Here is a 21,998-nt window from a genome sequence, read left to right on the forward strand (position 1 = left end):
CAACTCCCTCTCCACACTGCGCAGTCCTCAAGCTCCTGCCCTGCTCCAGGCAACAACTGAGGGGGAGGCTGTACAGTGGCACAACCACTGGGCCACCATCCATCCCACCTGTCCTACCACAGGCTTTTCCTCAATATGGCCACCATCCACAACCTACACTTTACGGCAGCTTTGCCACCAGAACCCAGCCTGGAAACCTGCTGCCTTCCAGTCACCAACCCACTATTAAGAGCCGCACACATCCTGCCCTGTTCCAGGGCAGGAGACACTGCCTGTAGGGCTGTGATGGAAACAGGGGTGCACACAGTCAGAACTCATGAGCCTGGCCACATGTGGATCATACCTCAGGGTCTTGTGAAAAGGGCAGGGACACACTGACATTGTGTGTGCCCAGGGGCAGGCACTTGGGAAGTACTGTACGGATAGCGCAGTTGTGTTTGAGCTCTGAGCAGTGGCTGGGCTCCATGTCTGCCTGTTTGCAGAGCGCCTCCCAGTGGCTGCCTGAGGATATCACCCTGTAGGGCATACCAAGCAAGGGCAGGGGGAGGAGGGGACAGCAGAAGGACAGGCAGGCTTGGAGTGAGTGCTGGAAAGAGGCCCTGTCAGCCTGTAAAGGGCTTCCAGCAGCTTTCCAGGCAGAGAAAGTGGTGGGCTGAAGCCAGTGACACAGTCCAGGGACTTCTGTAACGGCCCCACCCCACCTCAGCTTCCCCAAAACAAAGCGACTGAATTAAGAATTACTGAGCAGTCCAGTCAAGTGGTGGGCCAGGCGCCCACCACAAAACCCCACAGCCTCCCCCAGAACCCCCTAGGTTTACATCACATTAAAACAAATGCCTTTGGTTTCTAAGTATTCTTCATAAAAGTGCAGAAATAGTCTCAGTAACTAGGTTCTCAGGACAATGCTGGGCTTCTAGCCAAGACCCCCCTTTCGCCCCCCGTCATTCCCCTGCAGCAGCTCTGCTGTGATTCAGACAAAGCAGCTCTCATCCAGCCTTGGCCCTGGTAATCTGCTGGCATCCAAGGGCAGGAGGAGACTTCTTAACTATGGAACTCTCAGGTCCTTCTACCCTATGGATTTGGGGCGAGGAGATGGGGAGCCATCTTTGACGGAAAAGGCCACACCAGTGTTTTTCCAGGAGAGTGTTGGCTCAGCAGCCCTTGATTCCTGTGTTGCAACCTGTCACTCCACCTCACACTTCAGGCCCTCAAGACCTGAGTCCTGAGCCCAGGTCGGGGCAGCCCCCACCCAAGAGCATCCCAGACCTCACTGAACCCTGTGGAACAACATCTGATCCCACAGGGCCCCTCCAGAGCCAATTCACTACCCCGCAGTAGCAATAGCACCAAAGCAGGCAGGGTCCCGGAGCACAGGGTCTGTCCCTCCATCCCTGCACGCAGGGGCACAGGAACTGTGGGCTCCAGAACTGAGTCCACCTCTCCCCTCCCAGATGGAAAACGGGAGTTGGGATGATAGGGGCACCATCAAGTGGGTGTCCTGGACAGGCACTGCTGTGTTCACTGTGGGAAAGGCACCTGAGCAGGATGAGACACAAATAAGGCAGGCCAGGAAGCCCAAGGGACCTCTGGCCACCGCCCCCCCCACCTACAGGTGGAACCGGGAGTGGAGGTCTATGCTGCCAGGGGTGAGGCACATGGGGCAGGGAGTCAGGGACCATCCTGCAGGATGGGGAGAAATGCGTGTTTGTAAAAATATCAAAGTCCCAGCTAGGAGTGAAGTTTAGTGGTAGAGTGCTTGTCTAGCATGCATATGAAGCCCTGGATTCTATTCACAGACATACACAGAAAAATCGGGAAGCGGCATGGTGGTTCAAGCTAGTAGAGTGCTAGCCTCGAGTAAAAGCAGCTCAGGGAAGTCAGGTGTGGTGGCTCCTGCCTGTAATCCTAGCTACTCGGGAAGTTGAGATCTGAGGATTGAGGTTCAAAGCCAGCCTGGGCACTAAAGAACGTCTTATCTCCACTTCCTGGAAAACAGGAAGTGGCACTGTGACTCAAGGAGCTGAAGAACTCAGGGACAGAGCCCAGGCCCAGAGTTCAAGTCTCATGACCGACCAAAAAAAAAAGGAAGCAGCAGCTCAAGGACAGTGCCTAGGTCCTGAGTTCAGGCCAGGACTGGGTAGGTGGAAATATCGCTACTAGAGAAGCCAGGAACAACAGCCACACACAGGATTTGGAGCCAAGTATAGGAATGTCAGGGGCAGCTCTCAGAGGAAGAGGGCTACTTGTGGTTCTACTAGCCTCAGGGCCAGCAAGCTTAGTACTGCCCACCAGAGCTAACTGCAGAGCTGAAGCTGGCACGATGGACTAACAGGATACATGGGGCTGCCGGGAGGCAGGCCAGGAGGGGAGCCCAGGGTCTGGTGGACATCCTGGAGGAGGGAGGCAAGGGGGAAGGGGCCCATTGCCATCCAGGGCCCCAGATTTCTCTCCCATGGAAGTTGAGCACTGGAGCTCCAGAGCAGAGTCCAGTTCCTAAAACAAGGCTCCTCCCCTCAGGTGGCACTTGTCACCCAGTGCTCTGCATGGGCGGAAGAGGAGCCCTCAGGACCACAGCAATGCCCACTGAGCCAAGGAGCCTGGGTGAGGTGCCCGGAATACCTTCCTGCCTGACTGCCTGCCTGTGGCAAGCACCTGATGCCAGCAGCATAGAGCGTAGCTTGAGCAGGGGGCTAAGGACAGCACCACATCCTGCGGCTATGCCATCTGTGACCACAGATGGACTAGGTACTGCACAAAGTCCCTGAGGGTCCTCTCAACATGGCACAAGCTTTACAAAAGGGCATGAGCACCAAGGAAGAGGAGCGTAGACTACAGTGTCCTAAGTTTCCACAGAGCTGCCCAAAGAGAAGCTGAGGCAAGGAAGCTGCTCCCAAAGCCGTTGTCAAGACCCATTACCTTGGTGGGACCACAGCTCTTCCTTCAGAACCTGGGGCCTCCGCCCAGGCCCTGCAGCTAGCACTGCAGCCTCCTGTAAAGCCTGGTGGTGCCTCCTGGCACCCAGGCCACACAGCATCCACTGTCCTGGGTCACCCTGTCATCGGGGAGAGAGGACTGAGACCCCTGATTGGGACTGGGCCACCATCGCCCTGAGTGAATGCCGGGAGAGTCTCGGGAGCGCACTGCTGGCTGGCATAGGTCGTGAGCATTTCAAGTGTGGGTGGGGTTTCAACTCCTATTTTAAGTTGCAAACGTTGCGACTCTCTGGGAGGGGCTGTGTGAGGGCCAACACACATAACAGGGCCCTGGAAGCTGAGGCTCAGCTCAGCACACGTCAGGGGTGACTTGAATGTGCCTGGTCACGTGACCAAACCATACACTACTTAAAACACAGTGGTTTGGATGACTTCAGGCTAGTTCCTGCTTCTCCTTATGAACTGTAGGTTTCTGTGCTGGCGGAGCTTCAGCGAGAGTGTAGCAGAAGCTAGGCCAGACACAGAAGAAGCCCAGCTCCACAGCAGCCTCCTCCATCCTGACAAGAGACACAAGCTCTCGTCCTGAGAACAGAAGCAGCACAGGTAAGCATTTGTCCACCTTCCTGGCCTTGGCCTCCTGCCTCAACTTACTCAATCAGTGCTGGATAGGGGCTGGGGAAAGCCTAGAGCAAGTTTGCTGCTGCAGTAGGAAGTTTCTTTGTGAACTCAAACTTTCTACCACAGATAGTTATTGTTCTACGATTTGCATGTAGGCACTGAAAGAGGTCAAGAGTAGCTCTGGCCGGGCTTGGCGCACGTCTGTAATCCTAGCTACTCAGGAGGCTGAGATCTAAGGATCAAGGTTCAAAGCCACTGCAGGCACAAAAGGACCTGAGACTCTTATCTCCAATTGACATCTAGAAAACAGGAAGTGGGGCTTGGCTCAAGGGTAGGGCAGTAGCCTCGAGCTGAAGAGCTCAGGGACAGCAACTAGGCCAGAGTTCAAGCCCCATGACCCACAAAAAAAAAAAAAAAAAAAAAAAGTAAAAAAGAGTAGCTCTGGTAGGTGCCCAGAGGGCCTGGAAAGTTTCTGGGGTTCAGAAAATACTGGTTTTTCATTAATGGAGCTGCCAGATAAGTAATGAATGCTGGGTCTTCTTGTACAAAGAAACCCGGAAGATTTGAGTTGGCAAAGCACACAGATGTGGGCACATCTGGAATGCACACCTGAAACCTGAAAATGGAGGATGCTGTTGGCTGACTGACTGCGGCCAAGACGTGTACTTTTCCTCCCAGAGGGCACTGGCAGGCAGGGTGGGGAGGGAGCGTGTGGGAGCTGTGGCTGGACTTCCTGAGGGAAGGGGGTGGCCAGCCTCTGCACAAGGCAGGCTCTGTGCTCCCAACACTTTAATATAATAGCAGTGTCGCTGTGAGCCAGGGCAAGAACTAGAACTAGATGGGGTCCCATGTGTGGGTCCATTAGGCTTCAGAAGGCCACCAGATGGTGCCCGTTGGGATGCTCCACAATGCACCCCAGGGCTTCTTGTAGCCCAAGAGCAAGCATGTATGGAACTGGCCTCACTGCCCCCACAGACCAGCAGGAAATGGGCTTGCTCAGAAGTTGCAACCAGCTCTGCCTTTGGGCTACACAGGACAGGGCTTGGCTAAGTGCACAACCTGAGTCTGCCAGGGCAGGTGGCCTTCAGAGATCAAGGCTATATCAAAACATGTTGAGTGAAGCTGGGTGCAGTGGCTCATGCCTACAATCCTAGTTACTCAGGAGGCCGAGATCTGAGGATCACAGTTCCAAGCCAGCCTGGGCATGGAAGTCTGTGCTACTCTTATTTCTAATTAACCACCAGAAAACTGGAAGTGGCACTGTGGCTCAAAGGGTAGGGTGATAGTCTTGAGCTGAAGAGCTCAGGCATAAGGCCCAGGCCCAGAGTTCAAGTCCCACGACCGACAAAACAAAACAAACAAACAACAACAACAAAAAATGTTGAATGAACACCAGCCGGTTGTGGGGGGGTGGCGGGCAGTGGACAGCAGGGAGCATTAGAGCTTGTAGATTCTACAGAGACTGCTGGGAAAGGGTCCACACATGGCCCTGCACAGCCCCCCATGACAGACTGCAGCTCAGTCAGAGCCTGGGCTGTGTCTCACCTTTCAGCCAGGTCACTGCTGGATACTAGGGGGGGTTGGGAAACTGGCCCTTCCTACACTGAGCCAGCAGCTGTGTGTGAGTGCTGTGCCCTTGGTGTGTGATGTACATCACATGCACATGTGTGCTGACCAGATGTGTACATGCATGTAGGCAGAGCTGTTTGTGGTTCCTGATACATGTGTGCACATGTATGTATACAGCACGACTATGTGTACTTACATGTGTCCAGTGTATGCAGCAGTCTATGTGTAACACACCTGTTTTCTTCAGAAGATCCAGGAAAACAAGGTGGTTTCTCTCTGTCTCTGTCTCTGTCTCTGTCTCTCTCTCTGTCTCTCTCCCTCTCCCTCCCCCCCCTCCAGTCCTGAGACTTGCACTGTGGGCACTGTCCCTAAGCATCTTTTGCTCAAGACTAACACTCTACCACTTGAGCCACAGTGCCATTTCCAGCATTTTCTGTTTATGTGGTACTGAGAAATTGAACCTAGGGCTTTACACATGCTAGGCAAGCACTCTACTACTAAGCCCCATCCCCAGCCCTGTCTTCCTATCTTTCTTGTGTGTATGTGTGTTTATGTGTGAGATGGGGCTTGAACGCCCCTGTCCCTGAGCACAAGGCTACCACTCTACCCTTGAGCGGAGCCCCACTTCCCTTTTTCTACAGGTTAATTGAAGATAAGAGTCTCAGGTCCTTTTGTGTCCGTGCTGGCTTTGAACCTTGATTCTCAGATCTCAGTCTCCTGAGTAGTTAGGATGACAGGCGTGAGCCACCGTGTGCTGTGAGGCTTTCTTTCTCCTTTTATGAGGTTATTTTTCACATCGTAGGCAGAGACTCAAATAGTTCCTGGAAACAATGGCTTTAGGACCTGTGGGCAGGCCAGAAGTGGGGAGCTGAGGACTTCCCACACTGCCGACGCTGACCCATGGGCTATAGTCAGAGGTGAATGGCCTGGCCCTGTCCATGTCACTCTAAGGCCCTTCTGCAGCTGCTCCACACGGACCTGGCCAGGGGCTAGGGTGGGGGCGCAGGACATCAGGCCACATATGCAGAGCAGCAGTGAGTCATCGGGAAGTCTGTGTCTGGCAGAGTGAGGGAAACTGAAATGGAAACATGACTGACTGAGCCAACAGCAAAAACTCTTGGCCAACTTCTGCCCGAGAAGGTGGGGCTACAGAGTAAGCACAGTGGTCTGTCACCCAATGCCACTGTGCCCTCCATCCTGAACTCAGCCCCTGCCACCTCACCAACAACTAAGTGACAGAGACTGCCAATGCCCTTGGTCAGGGCTAAAGAAACAACCAAGCTAGAATTCACTAGATCTGCAGGACCACAGGCAGATCCTCTCCATAGAGCTCGGGGCCCCTTGCCAGTGGTTGAGACCCCTTCACCACTTGAATGTAGGGTCCCTCAGACCATGTCTTGGTCTCCCAAATTTCTACAGCTTTTGCACAGATACACAGATCTATAAGAGCAAAAGCTTCACAATGGCTGTCAGTCCACAGAGAGAAAGCCTTTGTAATTACTGACCTGCCACTAAGAAATTATTTGTATAAAGATGGCAAAAACTAGGAGAAGCACAGAAGACCGTCCAACAATTGCATTGGGCAGTGTCTGCATAGTTCCTTAAGGATAGACACTCAGTGGCCTGTAACAGAGCTGGGCGCGGGGGGGGGGGGGGGGGGGGAAGAAGGGCAGGGGAAGGTAAAGCACCAGTCCCTGGCCTGGCTGGGGAAGACAACAGTGCCTGCCCTTCCAGGAGCTGTGCAGGGTTATTAGCTACCATTTTCCTCTCCTATTCCCTAACTCTGGGAAGGTAACTGGGTACTAGAGCAGGCCTACGCATCCAGGAGCCAATCAGAATCTGGAGGGTCCAAAGCTGCTACAAGGGACACAGAGTTCTCCAAATGCTGACCCTGGGGAGTGCCCAGAGGATCCAGGCTGACCTCGGCAGCCCTTCCTCAGGGCTCAGAACCCCTGGTTCTCGGCCTGAGGCTGGCTGCCATGGAGCGCCCATCCTTCTGCCAAGAATTCTGTGGTTTAGTAAGATCTTCGCTTTTGCTGGAGTTAAAAGCACAATTCCAACAGGAACGGAGGATGGTGTGGCTGCCGGGGAAGATGCAGTAGTTCTGGGCTGAGTCCAGGAGCCAACAATGCCACTCACAGGGATGTGGCCCTCCTGCAACCCTAGGAGCAGGCCCATAGCAACTACTGCTGCCTGCAGACCCCAGCCTCACAAACCTGTCAGCACAGGGCAACACCAGGTACTCAGCAAGAGGACACGACAACCGGGGAGGGCACCATGCCCTGTGAGGAACCAAGCTGGGCCCGAGGCTCCACATGCAGATACATCCAGGGTTAGTCTGAAGTCAAAATTCAGGAACAGAAGATGGACACTTGGTGGCAGCAGAAAGGGGTAGATGAAGGGCTGGGTGCCAACATGGAAACAGTGAGGGGACCATTCTACTTGCTGTGTGGTGGTCACAATCACTGCAAGGCCAGGTCCTCATGGGTCTTGCCAAGAAGAACAGGTGTCACTGCATATTCTTTAAAAGAACCATAAAAAAGCCGGAGGGAGGAGGTGCCAAGTTCTCGGCCAAACTGTCTAGGTTTTGACTTTGGTCACTGTGTCAACTAGCTGGCTGTCCATGACTCATTACAAGCACTGGAAGCGAGACTATAGCTCAGCATCTGTCTCATGTGGAAGCCAGGTCCCAGTGGATGACCAAAATCCGAGTGTTCAGTTGGAGACTGGAGTATGGCATGATACCACGAGAAAAAAGTTGTCAACCAACACCTCAATTCCTATGTGCCAGGCCCCAATCATGCTCCCTCTTCCAACGCTCACTTGCTGTGATTCTAGAGTTAGGGAGACACTGGAGAAGAGAATTCCAAGGGCCAGAAGGGGGAGCTAGAAGGCTGAGTATCAGAAGCAAGCCATGGAAGGCTCAGGAGGAAAGGTGCCATGTGTTTGTTGTTGTTGTTGAAGGGCTTGAACTCTGGGCCTGGGCACTGTCCCTGAGCTCTTCAGCTCAAGACTACCACCCTACCCCTTGAGCTGCAGCCCCACTTCCCTGTTTTCTAGTGGTTAATTGGAGATAAGAGTCTCATGGACATTAGTGCCTGTGCTGACTTTGAACCACGAACCTCAGATCTCAGCCTCCTGAGGAGCTAGGATTACAGGTGTGAGCCACCACGCCCAGCCCCATGTGTTCTTGTTAGATAGTCTCTGCAGCCATCAAGTGTTCAGTGGCCAGGTGCTGGTGGGCTCGTGCCTGAAATCCCAGCTACTGAAGAGGTTGAAGTTTGAAGCTCAAGGTTAAAAGCCAGCCCAAGCATGAAAAGTCTGTGAGATTCTTTTTTTTTTTTTGGTGGGTCATGGGACTTGAACTTGGCCTGGGCACTGTCCCTGAACTCTTCAGCTCAAGGTTAGCCTTACCCCCTGGGCCTGGGCGCTATCTCAGAGCTCTTCAGCTCAAGACTACTACCCTATCCTTGAGCCAAGCCCCACTTTCTGTTTTCTACAGTTTAATTGGAGATAACGGGTCTCAGGTCCTTTTGGCCTGGGCTGGCTTTGAACCTTGATCCTCAGATCTCAGTTTCTAGAGTAGCTAGGATTACAGGTGAGAGCCACCCCACCCAGCTAAGTATGTAAGATTCTTATCTCCAATTTACCAGCAAAGAGCTAGAAGTAGAGCTGTGGCTGAAATGGTAAGAGTGACAGCCTTGAGCACAAAAGCTCAGGGATAATATTCAGGCCCTGAATTAAAGCCCTGGACCAGGACACATGCACATTTCTCTCTCCTTCCCTCTCTCTCTCAGGACACATGCACATTTCTCTCTCTCTCTCTCTCTCTCTCTCTCTCTCTCTCTCTCTCTCTCTCTCTCTCTCTCTCTCTCTCTCTCTCTCTCACACACACACACACACACACACACACACAGAAGAAAAAAAAAGAAAGCCAGGCACTGGTGACTCATATCTATAACCCTAACTACTACTCAAGAAGCTGTGATCTGAGGATCACAGTTCAAAGCTAGCCTAGGCAGGAAAGTGAGTGAAAAGAGCTCAAGGACAGTGCCTAGGCCCTGAGTTCAAGCCCCAGGACTGGTTAAAAAAATGGGGGGGGGGGAATAAGTGGCCAGGGAGCTGGGTATGGTGGTTCTAGCTACTCAGGAGGCTGAGATCTGAGGCTCAAGTTCAAAGCCAGCCCAAGCACTAAAGTCTGCGAGGCTGTTATCTCCAATTAATCACTAGAAAACCACAAGTGGTACCACGACTCAAGGGGTAGGACCATAGCCTTGAGCTGAAGAGCTCAGGGACAGTGCCCAGGCCCAGAGTCCAAGCCCCATGAGTGTGGGGGGGGGAAGTGGCCAGTGGGCCTTGTGGGCAGACTTGGCACCAAGGCCTGACAGTGTATGATCATGGTCCAGGCCCCTAGGTAGCATGGAGTGATTGGCTGCACCAGGGCAGCCCCACCACAGGGGCTCGGTACTACATGGGGCTAAGGAATAGGGTTAGGTCCTAATGTGCCTTGAGGAGCCCTGAATGCATGTGCTGAAATATCAGCTGAAGCATGGGCAGGAAGAAGAACCTGAGTGGTGCCACACAGTGGCCTTCCTCTCCTCTAGCACACCCAGCCAGGACAGAAAACCCATGAGCTGAGCTGAGCTGAGCATACACACTGAGTGGCCCAAGGTAGCACGTGGAGGGCGGAAAAATGGTGCAGCTAGAGCTCTAAACACTGGGCAAGGTACCCTCCTACCCCAGAGAGCAAGACACTCTCACTCAGAGTCAGGTCACAGCCACACTGGGGAGCAGGCCTCACAGTCACAAGCAGCACAGTTCCTAACAGTGGGCATCCACAGCCACACCACCCACCACCACATTGTCCACGCAGCATGGACCCGTTGGGGACAGAGACCAGCATCTGCACAGTACCATTTCCCAGCTTCTTCCCATTATGCTGATGAGTGAAGCTCTTCCTCTCAGGCTAGTCATGACTCTTCATTTTCAAGCCACCTGGCCCTTAAGTACTGGTGAATGGAAACCATCACAGCTCACTGCTGTGTCTTCCAACCACAAGAGCCAGAGCACATATAGTGAGTGTCCACAGCATGAAGGGTGGGCTGGCCCGGGGCGCCCAGATACCACCAGTAAATCAACGTGCAAAACCAGAGTTCAAATCTCAGTAAACCCTCTTCGGGTGTGTGTGGGGAATCCGTGCAATTTCCTCAGCTAGGCCATGGCTCACATCTGTAATCCCAGCTATTTTGGAAGCTGAGATCAGGAGGGTTGTGGTTTGAGTTAATCTGGGTAAAGTGTTTGTGACACCCTCCTCCCCTCTTAATAAATGTATATATTACGAGAACATGGTAGAGCACACCTATTATCCCAGCTACATCGAAAGTGTAAGTAAAAGAACCTTGGTCCAAGGTCGGCTTTATCAATCTAGAGTAATAAAACACCTGCATGGCAAGTTTAAGGCCCTGAGTTCAAATCTAAAGTACTGCCCAAAACAAAAGGACAACAAAAAATGAGTCCAAAAGCATATGGTGCCATGAGCAGGTGCCCTTCCCAAGGCCAGTGAGTTATTCAGAAGACCCTTCCCTCCTTTTCCTCCTCCTCCCTACCCTCATATTACATGGTCTGAGTGTAACAAGGTTCAGGGAGTAGGCCAGTGGACAGGGCAAGTCAGCTCTTCCAACCCAGAACCTTCAAGGCGCAATGCCGGAGACAAAGCCTGCCCCAAACTCCCATTTTTGGCTACGCGGCTTTGTTATGACAGAAAAATCCCTTTCCTAAAACGTTTTAAAAAGAACTAGGGGTAGGGAGTGTAAATGTCTATAAACAAGCAAACAAACAAAAAATAAGACATAAGGAATTACATGGTGAGACCTCTCCGGACACTTCCAGGCTAGCACGGGGGGGGGGGGGGGGGGGGGTAAATGCGGCCAGCTGCAGATGTCACTCCTGCGGGCTGTCACGATGGACTGGCTCCTGCTGTTGAGGGGCCACACAGAAGCAAAAGCAAACTCTTCAGAACAAGGTGTCCTCATTTGTCAATTTCTGAATGTGGGAGTTTTGCCTAGTGGTAGAGTGCTTGCCTAGCATGCATGAAGACCCGGGTTCGATTCCTCGGTACCACATACATAGAAAAAAGCTGGAAGTGGTGCTGAGGCTCGAGTGGTAGAGCTCTAGCTTTGAGAAAGTCCAAGGACAGTGCTCAGGCCCTGAGCTCAAGCCCAAGACTGGCAAAAAAAAAAAAAAAAAATCTAAATGTAAGTTTAAGTAGGGCACTCAATAGGTGTGTTCAGGGATAGCAAAAAACAGAAATCAAAAGAAGCTTCAAGATATCTTCAAGGAATATAAAAATCTTCAGGCCTGGGCCTAGAGTGTGTCCTAGTCACAGAGTGCTCCCCTAGCAATCACAAAGTCCTGGATTCGATTCCTCGGTACCATATATGCAGATAAAGCCAGAAGTGGTTCTGTGGCTCAAGTGGTAGAGCTCTAGTGTTGAGAAAGCCCAACGACAGTGCTCAGGCCCTGAATTCAAGCCCAAGGACTGGCAAAAAAAAAAAAAATCTTAAAGCCTAAAAAATGCCAGAGTTCTCAAAGGCCCTAGTAGAACCTTTAGAAATGAGAAATACAGAAAGTAAATTGGAAATGCCTGTGGGAGCCCGTTGGCCACAGCTAAGAGAAAAGAAAAGAATCCAGTGAGAGGGACGCGCATGTCTGGTCTGTAGGTAAGCAGAAAGGTGGAGATTGTGAAGCAGAAGAGACAGCTAAAGGCAGGGGAGTGGACAGAGGAAATGGATAAAGTGACCCAGCCACAGAAAAGCCCAGGCCAGCCCTGGGCATGCAAAGACCCAGCATATTGTGTCATTAACTGCCTGAGGGGACATGGCTGAGCTTAAAGAGCACAGAATCATGGTGGGCTGATACTCCACCAATGGTTGTTCATTCTTTTTCTTTTTTTCTTTTTTTTGCCAGTCCTGGGCTTGAGCTCAGGGCCTGAGCACTGTCCTTGGACTTTCTCAAGGCTAGAGCTCTACCACTTGAGCCTCAGCACCATTTCCGGCTTTTTTCTATGTATGTGGTACCGAGGAATCGAACCCGGGTCTTTGTGCATGCTAGGCAAGCACTCTACCACTAGGCCAAACTCGCGGCCCCTGGTTGTTCATTCTTACCACACTGCCAAACCATCCGTGTGCAATCTGTAGCCACACTGTGCATCTGCCAGGCATGCCAGGTGCAGGACATGCTTCAAAATAACCCCGACACACGTAAGTGCACATGTGTACACACGTTTCTCATCCATGCGCTGAGGCCACCCACACCAGCAGCCCATCCCTCAAGGCGTCCCAGGAAATTTGTGCTTCCAATTTGATTGTCTTTTTTCTTTTAATAGACAGCAACGCTATCTGCCAGCTTCAACTGGTATTTAGTTAAAATTTAAAGGAAAGGAGGGGATATGTGCATCGAAACACAATTACTTCACTGACCAAAGTTGGTATGAGTGTGGTGATTTAAACCCTGAACCCAGGAATTTACAGCTCACTGTAATAAAGTAATTCTCAACTGAAAGAGCTAGCCAGATGCCTGACAACCCCCAGAGAGCCAGCAAAATACGCCGTTCCTTGAGCCCCTAGTGTCTATGTTGAGTAGGAAGAGGTCCATAATCAGGGACAAACTGGTCGGCATGTCCCAGAATTTCTCAGGCTCACAGCCAGACTTCAAATGCAGCTAGGCCCCGCCTGCAAGTAATGTGGATTCTGGGTGATTCTGCAGAGGCCAGAGGCCAGGGCCAGCCTGCACAGGAAGCTCTGATGACTCAGGGAAGAACTCTGCTCCTGGGAAGTGGTGGGCTTCTGGGAGACAGAAGCCATCACACACACTGCTCCTCATCCTGGGCGGCCACATTCAGATGTGGCTGAGGGTGATAAGGGTAAGGGAGTGAGGCTGGCAGGGCTGCTCAATGGTGGGACAGAATTTTTTACACACACACACAGCCCCTCATATTGTAGACATGACACTGGCCAGCCCCCCACAGGTTCAGCAGCAGGGAGACTTGTTGGAGATCAAACCCTGAGCTTGCACACTGTGATGGGAAGGCTGGGCCAGTCTGTGACCACGGGGCACATGCTTCCATTACAGGGGTATCAGCTCTGGAAGATGGGCTCCCACAACATGTCCTGGATCCAGTACCCGAGCCATGTGTCCCCAGCTGTGGAGGATGTCATTGCTGCGCAGAGCATCATCTCCAGATGCACACAGGTGTACGTGGCTCTGGGTGTTCCGCTGAGCCTGGCCACTGGTCTTTTGAACCTGACCACATTCTTCCGCAGCCGAGCCAAGCTGGGAGTGCTGGACACACAGCTCTTGGTCCTCACTGTCATTGGCATCCTCATGACCCTGCTGTCACTCAACACTGCCAGCAGACCCAACTACATGCTCACCACCAACCTGGGTTGCGGGGTCCTGTCTTTTTTTGCCAATGTCTGCTACTTCTTTGCCCAGTACCTGCAGGGAGCCATGCTCATCCTGACCCTCCTGCCAGGCTCCTCATGCCATCTGCTCCCGGGAACCCAGGGTGCCTGGAGCCCTGCAGCAGGCCTGGCCACTATTGGGAGCTGTGCCATCTGCAGCTCACTGATTGTGGTGGCTCTACTGGGCACATCCAGGGAGCTGCACAGAGCCACCCTGTGCCAGGTGGACCCACTGAATACTTGGGCAGAATATGAAATTGTCAAGTTCAGCCTGGGCTTTGGGCTCTCCCTGGCCTTCAAGCTGGTTCTCTTGGTCCTATGTGCCATCCAATCAACCTGGCGGGCAGCTCTGGCCCAGAGGGACACAGCCTCTGCCCGCGGTGTGGTGCTGGCTGTGGCTCTGAACATGTTTGTCTGCCGACTCCTCTACAACACAGCGCTCCTCCAGAGGGCCAGGCGGAAGCTACAGAGAGACATTGGCACCCCGAGGGATGAGCTGCTCATGAACCTCGCAGAACTGGTCCTGTTCGGGGAGAGCTGCGTCAATGCCCTGGCCACCCTCTTCCTGCACCAGCTCTGCAGGGTGGCGCTGCTGGATCTCCTAGGGTACCTCACCCAGAGGTGCAGACAACAGGGGACTGACAACAGTGTCTCCCTGCATGCAGTGGAAAGCTAGGGCTGAGCCACACAGGCTCACGGAGAACACAATAGGCTAAGCCCTTCTGTGGAGATGCCACATGTGCATGCTTGGAACATTCACTAAACAGTGGCTTTGGGGCACTCCACTCAATCCACAAAAACCACACCCAAGTACAAAATGACAAGGGGAAAGAACTGGGCACTGCAAACTTGGCTGACATCTTCCCTAGCACTGTCCTAGCCAAGTGACAGAAAGGGACACCAGTCAACACAGACACCTCGAAGCCATACCATGCTCTGCTCCTCATGCCATAGCCATTCAATCCCCCAATGCTGCCATGATGGGTGACAATAGAAATCTGGCCAGGAACAAGGAAGGTCTGTTTTCATAGCTGTCATCGCCATCTAGTTCTGTGACTGTCACATACAGGCGGAGAAGCGCTGGAACAGCTGGACTGAACCTGGCGCCTATAGTATCACAGAGCAGGTAGATGGGGAGACCCCGTGCCTAATTTGGCGGGAAGGGAGCACCCACATTCCCCCATCTGAAGGTCTGTGGACAGGCTGAAAGCATGAACTCTAGATGCTCCTGTCCCACAGGTGCTATCCATCATTCCCACTGGATTTTTATCCAGATCTTCTTGAATAGAGAAAAGACCTGCACGGAGGCCTTTATGAAATCTATGGCTGCCTGGTTTCAGTCTTAACAGTAGTCTGTATCTTAAGAATAAAAGAGGGCTGGGAATGTGGCATACCATGCAGAAAACACTAGGTTCAATTCCTTAGTACCACATTAACAGAATAAGACAGAATCAGTGCTGTGGCTCAAGTGGCAGAGGGCTAGCCTGGAGCAAAAGAAGCTCAAGGACAGTGCCTGGGTTCTGAGTTCAAGCCCCAGGACTGGCAAAATAAAATTAAATTTAAAAGAATAAAAGAATGTCTATGGTGAACTTCTTGTTAATGTTGACATATCTGCACCATTTCTTCAGAGGCAAAGGCTTCTGAAAGGCTGCTCCCAAAAGACCCCCTGCACATCCCCACAACTGCAGCAGAGAGTGGGCAGACCTTGCCAACTGCACCAACACACAGGCGGTAGTAGCCAGGCTGCTTCTCCCAGCACAGGTTTGAACTCAGGGCGTTGCATTTCCCAGGCGTATCCTGCCCTTTCAGTCACACTACCAGCCCTGGTTGCTCTGCTTATTTTATTTTGTCAGTAGTGGGGTTTGAACTCAACGGATTTCTGTGCTCAAGGTTAGCATTTTACCACTTTGAGCCACAGCTCTACTTCTGATGTTCTGGTGGTTAACTGGAGATAAGTTGTAAATCTTTCCTGCCTGAGCTGATTTTGAACTTTGATCCTTAGACCTCAGACTTCTGAGAAGCTAGGATTAAAGGCATGAGCTACTGGCACCCAGCTGCTCCAATTTTTTAAAAAAAATTTTACTTTATGGGGCCGGGAGTTTGGCTTAGTGGTTGAGTGCTTGCCTAGCATGCACCAGCAAAAAAAAAAAAAATAAATAAATAAATAAATTGATTTAAAAAATTTTTACTTTATATTATTATTATTATTATTATTATTATTATTATTATTATTATTGCCAGTCCTGGGGCTTGAACTCAGGGCCCGAGCACTGTCCTTGGGCATTTTCCTCAAGGCTAGCACTCTGCCACTTTAGCCACAGCACCACTTCTAGCTTTTCTATGTATGTGGTACCTAGAAATCGAACCTGGGTCTTTGTGCATGCACTCGACCAGTAGGCCAAACTTCTGGCCTGCTCTGATTATTTTTAAGATAAGGTCTTTTTGTCCAGGCAGTCCTAGACTATGATCCTTCTATGGTAAGATGACAAGTGCATACCAACACATCCAGCTTTTTCTGTTGAGGTGGGGTTGTAGAAATTTTGCCCATTAGCCTGGAACCAGGATCCTTTAGATCTGCCTTTCAAAGAGCTCCTAACACCCAGCCAAGGCAGGGTATTTGTTGTTTTCTAGTTTTGTGCTGATACTAGGACTTAAACTCAGGGCCTAGGAGCTGTCCCTAAATTTTTGTGCTCAAGACTAGTGCTCTACCATATGAACCAGAGATCTACTTCCCCTTTTTTTGGTTTTTAATTGGAGATAAGAGTTTCATAGACTTTTGTTCCCAGGCTGGCTTCCAATTGCAATCCTCAGATCTCAGTCTCCTGAGTAGCTAGAATTAGAGGTGTGTGAAATAGACACTGCTTCTTTTGAGAGCCTTTCATGAACTTCATTGTCAAGGTTATAGATGTCTGAATTTGGAGGCAACTTAAGCTGTACACCTCAGCTGTCTCCTTGCTTCGGTTTCCTCTGACTGTCATAGTTTAGATATGGTTGACTTTTGCCTCCCAAGGCTTGGCCTAGTGTGTGATGTGGAAGAAAAGTGATTAAGAAGTGGGACCCAGGCTGGGAGTTTGGCCTAGTGGTTAAAGTGCTTGCCTAGCATGCACGAAGACCCGGGTTCGATTCCTCGGTACCACATACATAGAAAAAAGTCAGAAATGGTGCTGAGGCTCAAGTGGTAGAGCTCTGGCCTTGAGAAAGTCCAAGGACAGTGCTCAGGCCCTGAGCTCAAGCTCAGGACTGGCAAAAAAAAAAAAAAAAAAAAAAAAGAAGTGGGCCCCAGTGGGTGTCTACTCCAGACTCCACTCTGACTTCCAGGCTTGCCATGTAATCTCTCCCTCTTGACACATTCCACTGTGACATGGATCTTACACTTTTAACCTTCAAAACTATGACCTAAGCTGGATACTGGTGGCTCATGCCTGTAATCCTAGCTACTCAGGAGGCTGAGATTTAAGGATCACGGTTCAAAGCCAGCTGGGGAAGACTGGAATTGGAGACTATAATCTCCAATTACACCACCAGAAAGCCAGAAGTAGAGGTCTGGTTCAAGTGGTAGAACACTAGCCTTGGGAAAAAGCAGCTCAGGGACAGTGCCAAGGCCCTGAGTCCAAGCCCCAGAACCAGCACCAAAACCAAACAAAACTAAACACTGAGACGTAAAAGAAACCTCTTTTCTGTATAACATACCCAGAATCAGGCATTGTGTGATTGTGATGTATGGATTTACACACACATGTTCACGGCTTTTTTTATGTGGTCTGGAGCTGGGAGATCCTTTAGTATGGAGCTGGCCGACCATCTCTGCTTCCAGCCAGATCAGGCTTGAGGACCCTCCCTGCATGTTCACAGCACACCACCCAGTTCCAGCAGATTGTCATCAACTTTCTGGGGTTCTCTCCATGTGGGATCTCCTGTGCCAGGACTGCATGCTGGCAATCCCAGCTCCTTCAACCTAGCCAGCTTCTGTGTCTCTGAACGGATGTCTTCCCTGAGCTGCAGACTGAAAGACTACCCAGGCAGGAAGTGGTAAGACCAAGCCTCACCTCCTTGGATGTCTGACATCAGCTGTTCCCTGTATCTGCTCCATCTTCAGTGGCTCCTGGCCAGTTTATTGAAAAATACCCTTGTAATAGCTGATGCCAACAGCTTGTGAGCTGAGACACACACCCAGGTGCACAGAGGCCCACAGAGGCACAGCTGCCTGCAAGGCTGGGTCAGGGGGCCTGGAGCTGCCAACGACACTGAGTTCCTGAGCATTTCAGCTCCAGGAGTAATTTTAGAAACCCAACCACAAAAATGTGCCTTTGTGGTTCTCAAACAGTAGGATCCTCTAAAAAACAAAACAAAACAGAACACAAAAATTTATAGGGGGCTGAAACAGGAAACATTAAAAAACACTTTGCTCACTGGAGAAGGGGAAAGGGGGTTTGGGGCTGGAGCAGTAAGCCACCCTAGGCCTCAGGGCCCCCCAGGACCTTGATAAGAAAGGTAAAAACAAGCTGGGAGTTTGGCCTAGTGGTAGAGTGCTTGCCTAGCATGCAAGAAGACTGTTACCACATACATAGAAAACGCGGGAAGTGGTGCTGTGGCTCAAGTGGTAAAGCTCTGGCCTTGAGAAAGCCCAAGGACAGTGCTCAGGCCCCTGAGTTCAAGCCCAGGACTGGTAAAAAAAAAAAAAAAAAAAAAAAAAAAGTAAAATAAAGGTAAAAACAATTCTCAGCCCAGGCAAGTGATCCTGGGCGGTGTGTAGCCACCATGGCCCCAGCCTCTGTATTCTAAGTGGCACCACTTGTCTGTCTATGCAGAATGGGAGACAGGGCCCAGGACACCAGCATTGCCATGACCCCTGAAGAATGCGAGGAAAGATCCTGAAAGCTCCTGACAACCACAGAGCATGAACAGCTATCCAAAAGTCAACATGCGTGAAACCACCAGGGCCACTGCGTGTGTTGTGGCCAGCCCTGTACCAGCTCTGTGAGTTATAAATTCTTTCCCACAGGGGAACATAAGAAGGCTGATGCTGGCTTCCTCAGGAAACCTCTCCTTAGAGATGGCACCCATGCTGGGCTCCCTATGGGTCATCTGGATACACTGCTACCCATGCCAAGGGACAACCAAGTCCATGCCTCAGACCTGCAGCCTAAGGGTCAAGTGACAGCCTTGACAAGTGCAAAAAGCAAAAGAGGCTGAGTTTCCTGGCCTCACACCCCAGATAGCCAAATGTGGCAGTGCCACACACTGGGCAGGCACAAGGAGACACTAGTCACCTCCAAGTGTCAGGACTGTCCGATGTCCCAGATGAAAGTGTAGGGTGTGGGATATGAAGAAAGCAGGGAGAGATACCACCAGCACTGGGGAAACTGGGGACGCCAGGCAGTACTGGCTCAGGACTTCACAAAGTGACAAAGTCTGCGTGCAAGAGAGATGAGGGGCCAGGGCCTCAGCAACTTTTATGGCTTCTGAAGTCAACAACAGTGGCTTTACTGTACTGGCACTGAGCCTCAACACACTTATTACACAGTATTCGCTGTTCAAACGTGAAATAGGGGTTAATCATTTGCCCCATCTGGGGATTGGCACTGAGCCATGTACCCCTTAGCATTCTCTTGTAGTTTCTCAGATACAGTTTTGGGCTTCTGCCCAAGCTGGCCTCCTGGCCTCAGTATACAAAGACACAAAGATCTTCCTACCATGGCCTCAGTATACAAAGATACAAAGATCTTCCTACCACTGTCTCCGCAGTAGCTGGGTTGCAGGACTGGTAAACTTTTCTTCTTCCTCCTCCTCCTCCTCTTCCTTCCTCCTCCTTTTTTTTTTTTTTTTTTTTTTCCCTAGTCCTGGGCTTGAGCTCAGGGCCTGAGCACTGTCCTTGGACTTTCTCAAGGCTAGAGCTCTACCACTTGAGCCTCAGCACCACTTCCGGCTTTTTTTTCTATCTATGTGGTACTGAGGAATCGAACCCCGGTCTTCATGCATGCTAGGCAAGCACTCTACCACAAGGCCAAACTCCTGCCCTTCCCTTTTTTATTTAAAAAAAATTGTTATTACAAAGGTAATATAGAAGGGTTAGTTACATAAGCCAGATAATGAGAACATTTCTTTCTGGACAATGCCACCCCTTCCTTCACATTCCTTCCCATCCTCACCCACAAATTGTATAGTTCATCTTCAACAGTATTCAGTGAGTACCACTTCTGCATTTGTTCACCCTTTGTACCTCAATTCCTGTGCCTCCCTTAACCCTCCAAAAACAAGATAAAAAGAAAGCAAAGCTGAGTGTCTGAGTGCCGAGGCTCATGCCTGTAATCCTAGCTACTGAGGGGGCTGAGATCTAAGGGTAGTGGTTCAAAGCCAGCTGGGGCAATAAAGTCTGTGAGAGTCTTATCTCCAATTAACCACTAGCAAACCAGAAATGGCACTGTGGTTCAAGGGGTAGAGTGGTAGCTTGACCTAAAGAGCTCAAGGACAACGCCCAGGCCATTTAAGCCCCACGACCGACAAAAAAGGAGGGGGGGAGGGAGAAAGCAAAAACAGCAATAAAAGGGGCTAGTTAACCTCCTTCTCCTCCTCCTCCTCCTCTTCCTCCTTCTTCTTCTTCTTTCCAGTCCTGGGGTTGAACTCAAGGCCTGGGCACTATCCTTGAGCTTTCTCAAGACCAGTGCCCTATCACTTGAAACACAGCACCACTTTCAGTTTTTTTCTGCATATGTGGTACTGAGGAATCAAATCCAGGGCTTTGTGCATGCTAGGTAAGAACTCTACCACTAGGCCACACTTCTGACTGCTGGTTAACTTCTTAAACACCTACACTATTCACAACAATAGTCAAGTGATAGAAACAACCCAGATGTCCCACTACAGTTGAATGGATACAAAAAATGTGTGTATATACACACACACACACACACACACACACATGCATGCGCACACACACATATATATACACATATATATACATATACACAATGGAATTCTATATAGCCAACAGACAAGATAATATAATGGCATTCACTGGGAAGTGGATGGAACTAGAGCAAATCTTGTTGAGTTAGGTAAGCCAAGACCAAAGGAACCAAAGGCACATGGTCTCCTTGGTATGTGGATATTAGATCTAAACAATACAAGAGCCATCTCTCAATACTCAGGCACTCCAGGTCATTGACATGAACTTGGACATATATCACAGACATATACATCTATGATGGGCTATATATTCTATAGATTGGTATGTATCTATGACATGCAAAGACCCAGCTTAATTTTAATTATATTCTTAAATATATATGCCAGTGATTACATATAGATTGCCTTCTTGAATACTTGTTTGTTAAAATGACATTTGAAATACGATGTAAAAAAATCAATGTTAGGGGCCGGGAGTTTGGCCTAGTGGTTAAAGTGCTTGCCTAGCATGCATGGAGACCCGGGTTCGATTCCTCGGTACCATATACATAGAAAAAAGCCGGAAGTGGTGCTGAGGCTCAAGTGGTAGAGCTCTAGCCTTGAGAAAGTCCAAGGACAGTGCTCAGGCCCTGAGCTCAAGCCCAGGACTGGCAAAAAAAAAAAAAAATCAATGTTAATAAAATCTTTTAATTAAAAAAAGACAATTAAGGCTAATAAGAGGAGGGAGGATAAGGAGAAATGGTGACATAACTAAAAATAGGTGTGCAGGGGGAACAACTAAAGGGCATAATATTCTTTTTGAGATGATGAGCATATCCTAAAATGGTGCACGTAGCTGACACTATTGAGTTTCAATAAAGAATGCTAATTCAAAAAAAAAAAAGGACTGTCCATGCTGTCCCTCACACCTGTAATCCTAGCTACTCAGGAGGCTGATCTCTGACCGAGATTCAAAGCCAGCCTGGGCATGAAAGTCTGTGAGACTCTTATCTCCAAATAAACACCAGAAAACTGGAAGTGGTGCTGTGGCTCAAGTGGCAGAGCACTAGCCTTGAACTGAAGAGTTCAGGAACAGTGTGGTACCCTGCAACCTTGAAATCTTTAAAGGAAAGGTCAGGCTTCAAGCTAGAACCTTTCAGCTGCCAGTCCTGCATCTGGAGCACAAAGATGTAGCAGTAGTCACCCAGCTATCCTCCAATGAAACTGTGGAGGCAAGTGAATGGCGAGCCAGGGCCCCCCAGGAGTCCAAAGCCGTCCTCACCAAGTTCTGAAGCCCAGAGTCTGGGTCTGTGAGCCCCAGGAGCAGCTATTTTTAAGTGCCACGCCTCGACTATTTCAAGGGCTTGGAGTTTTATTTTATTTATTTAATTCAAGAGGAAGCTGTACTTTCTCATGACTCACTTCTATCAAAATGGTGTCTCAAGCATTTTTAATGCTAGAATCATCTTGAGTTCATAAGCTGGTCAGGAACTGTCTAAAAACCAATAGACTTCACTTTATCATACCATTC

General features: G+C 50.3%; 2 protein-coding genes across 3 annotated transcripts in view; one reads left to right on the forward strand and one right to left on the reverse strand.

Moving 5' to 3' along the window:
• Chlsn (cholesin) overlaps positions 1-21,998 on the reverse strand; it is a 100,987-nt gene that overhangs the window by 40,923 nt on the left and 38,066 nt on the right. The gene's annotated exons all lie outside the window — the stretch shown is intronic.
• LOC150042594 (uncharacterized) lies at positions 13,269-14,258 on the forward strand. The gene has a single exon (XM_090324177.1). The coding sequence runs from the start codon at positions 13,269-13,271 to the stop codon at positions 14,256-14,258; it is 990 nt and encodes a 329-aa protein (XP_090180303.1).

This window comes from Megascapheus bottae, chromosome 34, assembly GCF_031878675.1.
Source record: "Megascapheus bottae isolate mThoBot1 chromosome 34, mThoBot2.hap1, whole genome shotgun sequence".
NCBI classification, from domain to species: domain Eukaryota; kingdom Metazoa; phylum Chordata; class Mammalia; order Rodentia; family Geomyidae; genus Megascapheus; species Megascapheus bottae.

Bases quoted from the DNA above. Each gene is read 5' to 3' on its own strand.
- LOC150042594 (XM_090324177.1), top strand. From the start codon at position 13,269: ATGGGCTCCCACAACATGTCCTGGATCCAGTACCCGAGCCATGTGTCC.